Raw genomic sequence first — 12,921 nt, forward strand, 5'->3', positions numbered from 1 at the left:
CGTTGAGAATGTTTATAGTTGCCACTTTCTGTGAATCATATTTGAAGTCAGTCAGTAATAAATGTGATTTGTTTATGATTATTGTACCGACAAGTCTGCCGACGGTTAGAACAATATATATTAGAACTCACTACCGAACTTTTAATAGATGCATTAATTGAGGAGAAACGTCCTCGAAGATGGTGGCGCCATGCAATCTACGAAGAGAGAAGTGGATCTTCGTTATTTGCAGCTTTGAAGTTTCAACATATTAGTGGTCATTATAAAAATTTTACCCGCATGAGTCCAACAGATTTTGAATATTGTATTAATTTAATCGGTCCTAAGAGTCAAAAAAAGAATACCACATGGAGAGAAGCGATTTCAGTGCAAGACAGATTAGCAGTGACATTAAGGTATTTGGCAACAGGCGATTCTTTTACAAGTCTGCAGTATTTATTTCGTATAACTAAACAAGCCATTAGCAAGATTATTCCAGATGTAAGTGAGGCAATCATCGATGGGTTAAAAGAAGACGTAAAAGTAAATAAATGAAAACTTTATTCTCTTGATAATAGTACCTACATACATTAAATGCAACTAAATAATATATTTACTCTCTCTTAATGTAACAGTATATAATAAAACAAATGTAACTAAATTAGATCTTGTATATCCGAATACTGTGATCCTGGACTTCCAAGTGGAGAGGAAAGTGGTGTTTCCTGTTGAAAAGGTTGAGTTGTACCCTGCTGATGGGTGTATTGCTGATCTGATTGTGAATCTGAATGCGGAGAGGGAGATAGGTATGTTTGTGAAGTCAGGCTTCCAAGTGAAGAGGATTGACGGGAGCACTGTTGAACTGATTGTGATTCTAAGTGCGGAGAGGGAGATACGTGTGTCTGGGAAGTTGGGCTTCCAAGTGGAGATGATTGATGGGTGTAGTTTTGAACTGATTGTGAGTCTGAATGCGGAGAAGGAGATACGTATGTTTGTGAAGTTCTGCCTCCAAGTGGAGAGGATTGATGGGTATATTGTTGGTCTGATACGTATGTTCCATGTGGAAAGGATGAGGCTACATTTATTGAGGATGTAGTAGCCTCCTGTTGGTAACTACGAGCCCAGGCTCATAATAGTTCGGCCGGTAATAATTTGAAACTATATTTTTGAAGATAATATTAAACTTAAAACAAAAGTGCAAAATTTAATCAAAACTATTACAACTATATTCTAAACTATACTTTTAAGTAGCTGAAACTGAAAATTATAATTAAATTACGTAAAGAAACAAATCAGTATAACCAAAAATGTATTTCACGTGGTGGGTCATAATAGTTCGGCCAAAACCTAATATTGCGTTACGTCGCCTTTATTAGCAATAACCGCCTTAATTCTACTGGGCATTGTATCCACAAGTCGTGCACACTCTTCTGGTGGAATATTATTCCATACATTTTGCAAAGTAGCTTTTAATTCGGGTACTGTCCGCGCTGGATTTTTTCGAAGTTGCTTCTTCATGTTGTGCCAAAGTGTCTCGATTGGAGACAAATCTGGACTAGAAGACGTCCATTTTAGAACAGGAATGTTATGTTCTTGAAACCACGTCTTCACAGTTTTCGCAGTATGGCAAGGTGCACCATCCTGTTGGAACATGAAGTCACCGTCATCGGCTGCACATTGCGCGATAGATGGTAAAAAACTTGCTTCCAATATCTCCTTATATTTTTGGGCGTTAACAATTCCATCGATGAAGTGTAATTTGCCCACTCCTTTTGCAGACATACAACCCCATATCATGACTGATGCTGGGAACTTTACTTTTTTTACTAGACAGTCATTATGGAATGCTTCGCTGGATGTTCGTAACACCCTTTTACGGGAGTCGCCCACACAAACATCAAACTTGGACTCATCACTCCAAATTATATTGTACCACTGTCTTTGAGTCCAGTTCTGATGTTCCCGAGCCCACTTTAGTCTGTTGCGTTTTTGTAAAGTTGTCAGTAGTGGCTTTTCTTTTGCCTGTTAAAAAAAAATTGGATGCCAACAGTTTCACCAAAAAAAAAACGAATAAATTTTACCTTATAAAATTTGTATCCTATTTTTCTAATAGTCCTTTTAGTTGTAGACAACGAAATATCCTTGGCTATACTTTCTCTCCATAAAACAGTTATCTCTTTAGTGTTAGATCTCCGATTTGTTTTCACAATTCTCCGTAAAGCTCTTTTATTTGCTTCTGTAATTGTAGATGGTCGGCCGGTTTTAATTTTTTGATCAACTCCATTAGTAGTTTTATATAAATTGATAATGTCTTGAACGGTAGAACGCGGCACAGAATGAGAAACTGAAATTCGACGTGCCGAAATACCTTTCTTATGGGCATTAATGATGGACAAACGAAAATCTTTACTTAAGGGCTTACCACGAGGCATTATGCTTTAAATATGATTTGAAACTAATACTGACAGCTGTCTTGTTGATATATTTCATAATTGCTTTGTTTTAACTAGTCAGCTCGATTTCATGGCAATTACGATAAGCGGCCGAACTATTATGACCTACCACGTGAAATACATTTTTTGTTATACTGATTTGTTTCTTTACGTAATTTAATTATAATTTTCAGTTTCAGCTACTTAAAAGTATAGTTTTGAATATAGTTGTAATAGTTTTGATTAAATTTTACACCTTTGTTTTAAGTTTAATATTATCTTCAAAAATATAGTTACAAATTATTACCGGCCGAACTATTATGAGCCTGGGCTCGTACTGTAGTTTTGCACTGATTGACCTGAATGTGATGATGTGACAGGAAATATGAGTGATTTGTGTTGCAAGTTGCGGTTTCCAGTTGTACCATTTACAACTGGTGAATGAGCGTTGGATTGCTGGTAAAAGGTCGGTGGTTGTGGTAAATTACCGTACTGTTGTGCAAAACCATAATACCCTTGGTCAGCACGAAAAATAACTTGTAATATATCTTGCTGTACCAAATTTATGACGTGCTTATCCAAATTTTTAAGCTTTTGAAAAATAAAATCACAAAATGATCTTAATTCGGGATTCTCTTCTGGGGGTGGTGGTGCAAGATTTGATTTTTCAGCTAAAGACTTTAATATGCCAAATGCCTCTTTAAGCATGTGCAACTTTTCGTCTGGTTTTGATTTCTTTCGCGGCGATTGTGATATTTTATTTTCTTGTGTGTTCTGATCTACTGTGTTAGCTTCTTCATTGTTTGTATTATCCTTAAAAGAATTGCATAAGATTATTTTTCAGATACCAACCAGTGTCAAAGAATGGATGAAGGCAGAGAATGATTTCAACAAACTATGGAATTTTCCTCACGCAATTGGAGCATTGGACGGAAAACATATTTTACTACAGTGTCCATTTAACAGCGGAACAGAATTTTATAATTACAAGTCACATTTCAGCATTGTATTACTTGCTTTAGTAGATGCCAACTACAATTTTTTGTATGTAAACATTGGCGCTCAAGGAAGAATTTCACACGGTGGCATAATGAATAATTGTAGTCTAAATACGATGATTCAGGAAAAAAATTGGGAATATCCCTTCCTAGAGAATTAGAAAATCGAGTGCGGAAAATTACTTAGGTTTTTCTTGTTGATTCAGCTTTTTCTATGACTGAAAATACTATGAAACCATATGCAGGAATACATCCAAAAGGATCTAGACAAAGAATTTTTAACTACCGTCTATCGAGAGCTCGTAGGGTGGTGGAAAATGCGTTTGGGATACTTGCTTCAGTATTTAGAGTATTTAGGAAGCCCATGTTACTACAACCCGAAAAGGCACAAATTATTTCAATGGCGGCAATATACTTACATAACTTTTTACGACGTGGCTCTTCGAAATCTTTTTATACACCACCTGGTATTACGGACACCGAAAATAGTGTCACTGGAGAATTAACACCAGGTAGCTGGAGAAACGATATTGAAGGTATGACTACGTTTTTACCAGTATCTGTTGTTCCACGCAGGTCTGCGGAACATTTGAAAGAAAATCGCGAAGAACTAGCAGACTATTTTATGAATGAATGAAAATTGTCATCTCAAAACCATTACGCATAAAAATTAAAATTTGAAATTATTGCGAAAATTGGATTTTTCTTAATATCTCACCTAGAATATTTTTTCCCAAAACGTCTACTTAACCTTTTACCTAGGAAATACCAAATTACCATATTTACATTTTTAACATTTTTGCGTAACACTAATATTTAATGAGCTATCGTGGAAACAAAAGTTGAGGATGACGTTTAACCTCACTTTTTTAATTTCCTTTAACTTCGTTAAAAATTATTTTATGCAAATATTGCAATATACTAAATAAATTTATTTTTAAATTCTCTACCAAAATGTTTATGTACATTTTGCTAAAAAAGATACAGAGTAAAATTCCCAAAAAATAAGGCTTAATTTTCGCAATAATTTCAAAACTAATAAATTTTTAAATGTTATCCTAAATCAGTTTTGTAGTAATTTAGTCAATTTTTTAACTGTAGTGTAAAAAAAATTAAAACTACGCATACAAATTTAAAATATATATAAATACCTTTGAGACGTTCCTTTTTGTGACGTATATCTGTCCTTTAAAAAATCAAGAGCACTATAAGCAAACCACTTGCTTTCGTACATTTCGTCTCTTCCTGTGAAAAAATATTAGTTTAGCAACAATCACTGAATATAAGCAAAAAAAATGCTTAACCTAACCAATTATTTTGATAAATTTTTTGTAAAATAAAACTTACCGTTTCCAGTCCCACGACTTTTATTCTCTTTTGCTTTCTCCCTTCTCCAAGACCATTTTTTTCTTGCAGATATCTCCAGTTGTTCCCATTATAGAACCAATGTCACCCCAAGCATCTTCTTTCAAATGTTTTTTGTAATAGTCTTTATTTTTTGGATCCCATATTACAGGCATGTTTTTGTAATTTTCAATTAATGCTAAAACCTTTTGCTCATCCCACGAACTCATGTTTTTGTTTGGTTACGTGACAACTGAAAATCTCTTTGTGTTCGTCCTGAAAACCGACAACTGGTGGCTTGCTGCGAGCAGCTCGAAGGATGCTCGAGAACTTGCGACTAAGCGAATTTGGTTGCAGTAACAGTTGCAGTTACAGTTGCAGTTCGCAAGTGAGTACCCGGCTTAAGACAAAACAACAAGGCAGCAGGAGACAGAAGAGCTGGCATTTTGGGATTATGCGGCCCATATTTATGCTTATTTGCTCATACCTATTAATTAGTTATATTCAATTATTAATTCAATTGTACAATTTTTTACACGACATATACAGGGTGTCCTCGTTTTTTGTAGCGGGACTTTCACAACTTGTATTAAAAGTCCTTTAAAAAAAAGTTCATGTAAACATATATGTATAGATGCGTCGTTTTCGATTTACAGTGTTCAAGTTTAAAATGAGAATAGATTTTTTTATTCGTAAAACGAAAACCCCTTTTTAGACTTTGTTGAAACTTGGCAACTTTGCTTGTAATAATAATACTCATTTTCTCACATACATAATTTAATTTGTCCCAGTGGCGTCACAAGATACCAGCTTGATAAAAATAGAAAAAAATATGGTACGCCACTGCGTTTTGGCAAGTTTGAAATTTTTCTCAGATTTAGCTACCAAAAATACTTTTTTGTTTAATTTTTTTTCTTATCTCGCTATTTGTTTCACACAGTTTATTGTAAGATAATAAAAACCACTGATTGTATAAATAGACCTAAAAGGAGCTGTTCGAAATGCCCGCCATTTCGTTCTACACACAAATTACAGCGACGTATCAAAGACCGCCTAACGTCTCTCAAATGATGTGGAGTTATTCTGAGAGCAGTGTTCCGGATTCGTCGTAGAAGTTCCTCTTGTGAGTTAACAGGCGTAGAGTAAACTGTATCCTTAATAAATCCGCAGACAAAAAAATTCAAAGGTGTTAGATCAGGCGATCGCGGAGGCCACTCAACTGGACCTCCACGACCCACCCATCTCTGTGGATACTCTGTATTCAGCCAGTTTCGTACCACCAAATAGTAATGGGAAGGGCATCCATCTTACTGAAAAAACGAGTCTATTCTTTGTTGAAGAGAAACATCGTCTAGTATGTTATCATGCTGGGCAGTTAAAAATTCAAGAAATAATTGACCACTTAATTCCAACAAAAAATCGCCAAACAATCCCATCCAAATGTTTACACTAAATTCTTGATGGAACCTCATAGGTCGAATCAGACGTGGATTTTCATTATCCCAAACGTGGAGATTATGGAAATTTCCTACAAACGTATTTAAAATTCGTTGCTCTTGTCTTCCACGCCTTTGCCGAATTTGTTCACCTACTACTGCCCGGAACGGTTTTAAACCTTGGCTTCTAAACTGTTGGTGTATTTTTACAAAAACGCTTAGATGGGGTCGTCTTCTGTTGAGAAACCTTCTTTTGTATTCGCGAGCAGCATCAGCAGAGTTTTCATCGTAAAATCCATACAAATAATGCATGTCTGCATACTCTTCATTACTAAACTTAAAAGCAATTTTTTTGAGAAACAGAAATGTATACTATTAAAACCGAAAACCGTCAATCGAAACAACTTAAGAACGTCGACAAACGCTATAATGCTACAATACCTTGGCAACTCAAAAACAAAAATATTCACGGCACACTTTGTAACAAGTAAATAAATAAATTATACTGAAGTCAAGATAGCTTAAAATTACGCATTATTTCGAAATAATTATGGGAAGCATGGATTTTCCTAAAGCATTTTGAAATTTACCTTTTGAATTTTAAATCGAATTCTTTCAAATTGACAATATAGAGGTTTTCGATGTCGGTGAACAAGAATATGAAGTCGGAAAATGAAAATTCAAAATGGCTTATCCAATATGACCGATTATTTTAAACAGTTTATTTAACAATTGTCAATTTTAAATCAAACTCTCTTATATTTGTAATATAGGGGAGGTCATTAAACAAGAATATGATGTCGGAAAATGAAAATTCAAAATGGCTGACTATTTTAAACAATGTATTTAACAATTATTGATTTTAAATCATACTCGCTTATATTTGTAAAATAGGGGTTTTGATGTCGCTAAAAAGAATATGATGTCAAAAAATGAAAATTCAAAATGGCTGATCCAATATGGCTGACTATATTAAACAATTTATTTAACAATTATCGATTTTAAATCAAACTCGCTCATATTTGTAATATAGAGGTTCGAAAAATGAAAATAATAAATGGCTAAAGAGGTTTTATTCAAAATATGTTTTATTTAAAAAAAACATTTATTACAAAATAATTAATTTTTAAATCTCATCGAGTTCTTGCTCTTCTTCAAAAATATCTGGGCAATTAAGGCTTTAAGCCAATAAAATTGAAAAAAAAACACCGATTTTAAATACAAAATTACAAAATCAAAATCAACGTCCCCTATTATTTATTTATTCATTAATTATTTTAAAAATGGATCAATATTCATATATAAATATTAAACTCACACATTTACAGGTTTAGCATAAAAGAAAACGAATATAAATACCTTAAATGCAAACTGAAGATTATTTGTAATATTAAGTAATAATTAACGTAACGTTATAATTAATATCACATTAAATTATTACAAGTGTATAACCTCAAAATGGACAAATATGTAAACAATACACTTTTTAACACACTGATAACTGCAGCTTATTCGAAAACATAAAAATCATTTCATATATAATATACATATTATACAAAATCATACCATTTATAATAATAATTACTTAATTTTTATAAATGAAAAACGCTTTCAAAATAAATAAAGTAACAAAAATATATCTGATGTGCTCACTGCTTAGATTTTTTGTTTTTTCAACTATTATTTCAATTTAAAAAAAAATGCTCCATCTTAAAGTAGAGATTTTAATCTTTAAAAAGTGCTCTCATAAAGTTTCAATATCACATTTACAAATATAGTTTTTGATCTATAAGTCAAATTTGTGATTTCTTAAAATTATTGAATAGGTTGGGCTCATTTTTAAGATTTTTTTCTATATCGCTCACTGTTTCAATCGTCATTTGAAGAGTAATGTGTGTAAAGTTACAGATATTTATTTTAAAAATTAAAAGAATGACATCTATTTTATTATTATTGTACAAAATTATAGAATGACGTAACTTTGTATACATTCTATATATTTTTTTTGTCAAGTTTAAAGACATAAAATTTTGATAGCCGGAAGACTCTTCTTTCATTTAAATTTTTGTGAGGTCGATTTGATCAATTAGATCAAAAGTTATAACAAATTCAGTGTAGCGCGCTCGGGGCCGTGCACAATTCGAGAGCTATACTTGGGGCTTGGGGGCCGCCCGTCTCATTTTTCGTACGTTAGAAAAAAAATTCTACAGCCTTCAATTCGCATTTTTGAAAAAAACTTTTATCAACATTTTGTATGTAAAATTTCCTGTTCGTTCGAATGGCGCAGTTATTTTTTTTTTAAATTATATTTTTTTATATATTTTGCAAAAACTGTAATTTTGTAACTATTTTTTAAATAAATAATTTAACGTACACTCTACAGTTGGTAACTTTTTATATGTTGTTTCTGACAACTTTACAAAGCGAAAAATAAAAAGTTCTCTCTTCCAGTAATTTTCGCGAAGTCAAAATCTATCTTGACTCCACTATTAAGCAAATCTCGCACCTATTCATGAAAATGTTTTATTTCTGTCTAAACAAAGCGAGATAGGAAAAAAATTAAATAACAAAAAAGTTGTATTTTTGATAACTAAACAATCCACTCCACAATAAAATCCTAAAAGTACGATATTTTGTATGAGCAATCATACCCACCAACTTAAGTTATAGAAAATGACTGGAATTATTCAGTGTCGAAGCGTTAAGACACTTGATTGGATAATAAGCAAGCTGAAATTTCACTGGAAGTGTCTTGTCAAGATGAAATGTTAAGTGCGAGAAAGTCCTAATTTTTTCTGTTTATTTACAAGTCCGTCTTTTTTTAAATAAAATCAAATTAACTGTTTATAAAGTTATGCTTTATTTACTTCAATATACAAAACTTCATCCCCTCTCATGTGTGTTTTCCAATTTTTGGCTTCGTTTGTTTTGAAATTCTGTACCATTTTCTCTAGAGACCGACCGAATGTGTTTTTTTTGGCCGAAGCCGAACTTCGGTTTATATGATGAAGATAACATAAAAGTATGTCAAAAATAAATGCATAATGTTTTGGAAATATAATATATGTATATAGGGTGTTAATTAAATATGTACAATAAATTAACAGACGATTATGTGTGATTTTAATACAAAAAGTTCATATAAACATTGGTCCGCAGTTGCTTCGTTTTCAAGATACAGGGTGTTAATCTTAAAAAATGCTATTTTGTAAATATCTTAAACACCCTTTACCCAATTTTGTTGTAATGGCAGTGTTATTTGTAGTGTTAAAGGGCTAATTTAACCCTGATTTGATTAGATTTGTTAAGTCCAGCGGCATCCCGAACGATACTTTCGGCTTCATCGAAAAGTTCGGCTTAATTTTGGTCGCAGCCGATTCTTACCCGAAGGTTTAAATATTGGCCGAATGTGGCCGAAGCCGATGCCGAAGGCGATTAATCAGTCGGTCTCTAATTTTCTCCCGTATTATTTTCTTCTCTATTTTCTGTTGTAGACCAAGAGGCTACGATATCAAATGAACGTGAAAAAATCGAAATTTGCATTTTATACCACTTTAATACTTATACTAGAGCCTTCAGCCAATCAGATGTTAGTATTCTGCTCCTCGCCAAGGCCGGGACCAATCAGAATCGAGTATCAAAATCATTAGTTCACTTTTGTTATTTTTGAGGAAATTTTCTAGAAAGTTCTAAAAAGATGATGAAATCTGAGGAAAGATTGCAAAGCATGATGTCATGATTGCAAATACGCAATAGTTAGGGGAGAATCACCCTTAATGACCGAAAATTTCTAAATAAAAGGGCTGGTTTTTCGTTTTTGAAATCAGTTCATCGCCGAAGTCCTTTAGTTCAATACTAAGTTTTCAACTAAGTTCTTTTTAACAAGTTACAAGTTAATCTTCATTCTCAAGTACGGGATATAGTGATATAAATCTACGAAAGTGACATTGCGTGATTGCTCTAAATCAGTTCATCACCGAAGTTCAATTGGTCTGATTCTTAGTTTACAACCAATTTCTTCCAGCAAGTTACAAAGTTAGTCTTCATCCGCAATTACGGGGAATAAAGTGAAACAAATCTTCGAAAGTAACCTTGTATGATTGCTCCGAGTCTTACTAGTCTTCGACATACAAAGTGCTCGTTAAATTGTCTAATTACCTTCAGTAATTAAAGAGTTGGATCGGAACTGAAACCGACATAGAAAGTTAGTGCAGTTTTTCGGAAAAGCCGAAAGGATTATATAGAGGATTACATAAAAAGTGGTTAGTAGAATTCCGCGATTTTTTTGTAATTAGTTTGAATAAGTTTAGTAACGTTCATTTTCATATACCTAGTACTCTCTTTTCTACGGTCTGGTAGTTGAATTTGTTGTTTCCTGGATTTTCGTTGCAGAGATTATTCCAGTGAATCACTATTACTTATTTTGTTAGATTAATAGGTTTTTAACAGTGTTAATCTCATTGTCAATTTTTCTCTTCTAGAAAAATATTATTTGTACAGTTATTGTAATATAGTATATACCTTTTTTAAACTTGTTTTTCTTGAAGAAAAACCTTCCCAAGTTTTAATAATAATAATAAAAAATATTTTTTTTAAAGTCGAAAATAAATTTTCGAAAAAAGATTTTTGGATAATTTTTCAAAATAATTTTTTTTTTGAACTCAAAAGTTACTTTTCGCACATAACCTCAGAAACATATTTTCTGAATAAATTTATTTTTTTAGTCAAACTTAGTTTTTTTTCAAAAAACTTTTTGATAATAATTTTTTGAAAATTTTTTTTATAATAAAAAATTTTAAATTCAAAGGGGAACTCAGTCCTTTATTTTTCAAGGGAAATATTTTTGCGAAACTATTTTTCCACTTACCTTCAGGATCAGAAAGGATCCATAGTTATACAAACCTGACCTAGATTTAAGAGGAATCCGGTTAGGAAACAAAAGTTTGTAGATTCACTTTAAAATTTACTGGCGCCTGACATAAATTTTTAAAATTTTTTTTTTTATTAATTTAAATTCTTTTTAATTATCTCCCACTTTCCTCAATTTTTCTAAATTTTGATATTGCTCGGGCATTACTTTCTTTACTTCGAACCTATCTCGGATGAGATAGACCCCAACACCTACGAACCCCACGACCCGCTATAAACTGTATCGGCGTTTTTGTTAAGGTCACAACTCAACACCAACTAGAGTAAATATAAGAAAAGTATAAAAAACGTTGACATTTCATCATCAAAATTATTCATATTAACGCCTTCCTCTGAAATTACAGAGGGACTGAGCATTTTAGCTGTGGGTGGCTTGTTCTTAGTCCTTTATCAATTATTTATTAATAAATTAAAGTGCCATAAATTAGGGGAATAAATTTCTTCTGGAAAGTGCTTGTTAAGGACTGAATTTATTTCTTAACGATATCTTCAGTACCATTCATTTTATATTTTTTACATACTTCAATCAAAGCCGCGTACCCCGCCTTTATTAAATGTTTATTTACATATTCTGAACTTTTTATTTTCCACAAAGCAGTATGTTGCTTATAAACTTCTATAAAGTCAGTTAAAAATTCTTTGTTACCCATTTTTAAATTATTTATGCCGCACTAACTGTAACAGTTACTATTAAATTTCGCACGCCACAAAAATGTGTTTGTTTATGATGCGAAAATGTGACACGCCGGCTGCGACTTGTTTGCCGGGTATACGTGGTTCGAGATGTGGCGCGCTTAAATCGCCATAAGCGCACGAGTTTACCCGTCACATTTACTCGTCGCAGGCAAATCGTCGTCCGTTCCGCAAATGGACTTAAGTGACTTTTGCTTATTTTACAGGAAACCACTTTTAAGAAATAGAGTTTCTTATTGTTTGATTTTTAGTTGTTTTTACATATTTATTTAAGAATCACTTTTTGGTTATTAACTGGTATTAGCTTACTTGAGAATATTATACAAATACTTTACAAAAATTTTCCAAAAAAACGCCAGTTCCACAAAAACGCCAGTTTGCGGAACAATTTTTTTTATCTGTAGACATGTATATTAGATACATTTTTAAAGTATTTTTATTTTCTGTGCCAAATTAATAAAAAAAAAATGGTATTTAATATATTTATAGTAGACATTATCTAAAATATAACAATTTTATTACACCTTCTCATGCGGCAGTGAATAGTAATATTGGATATGTTTAGGTAAACGTATTATTGGTTTCTCACCCTTGCAAAGCCCAATTAGATCATCATATTTTAAATTTGAAATTTTAGAGCAACATTCAGTGAACCTATTGTCATTTAAAAAAAATCTGAAACTTGTCTTTTTAATGTAATGGATCTATAATTAGTTTCTAAATGACTGTTCTTTTCTAAAAATTTGAGGTTGGCTTTTCATAATAGTAGGGGAGCCCACGATGCTAAACAGGGATTTACTCGAGCGTCGTGGGGACCTATTGAATTTTGAAGATTAGATGGTAGAAAGAAAAAAAGGTTATATGATGTATACCCTGTCACCGGTAGGGGAAGCGTCTACAGGCTTTCAAAAATGTAAAAAAAAACAGTCACATGGAAATACTCGGGCACGTCAGATATTGATAGTGTATATGCTCTACGTGTCTCCGATGATGGAGATATGTTTATCTGCCGTTTTGGAAGGTGGGGGCGGCCGTACGGAAAGGTTAAAAATGGGGAAAAAAATTTACTCTAGCGCGTCAGATATTCAGAGGGAATGTTAAGTGAACCCG

The 12,921-nt window shown here is 32.6% G+C and overlaps 1 protein-coding gene across 1 annotated transcript; it reads left to right on the forward strand.

Moving 5' to 3' along the window:
• The first annotated feature begins 279 nt into the window (after positions 1 to 279).
• Positions 280 to 3,570, forward strand: LOC111691985. Its single transcript, XM_023455569.1, has 2 exons — positions 280 to 522; positions 3,256 to 3,570. Exons 1-2 carry the CDS (start codon positions 280 to 282, stop codon positions 3,568 to 3,570), a joined length of 558 nt encoding a protein of 185 aa, XP_023311337.1.
• The last annotated feature ends 9,351 nt before the right edge of the window (positions 3,571 to 12,921 follow it).

Source organism: Anoplophora glabripennis, unplaced genomic scaffold (genome assembly GCF_000390285.2).
Source record: "Anoplophora glabripennis isolate ALB-LARVAE unplaced genomic scaffold, Agla_2.0 scaffold735, whole genome shotgun sequence".
In the NCBI taxonomy this organism is placed as follows: Eukaryota; Metazoa; Arthropoda; class Insecta; order Coleoptera; family Cerambycidae; genus Anoplophora; species Anoplophora glabripennis.

Excerpts from the sequence above, each read along its gene's own strand:
- LOC111691985 (XM_023455569.1), top strand. The coding sequence starts at position 280 with ATGAGTCCAACAGATTTTGAATATTGTATTAATTTAATCGGTCCTAAG. Across the intron at positions 523-3,255 it reads GGTTAAAAGAAGACGTAAAA|ATACCAACCAGTGTCAAAGA; the intron begins GTAAATAAATGA and ends ATTATTTTTCAG.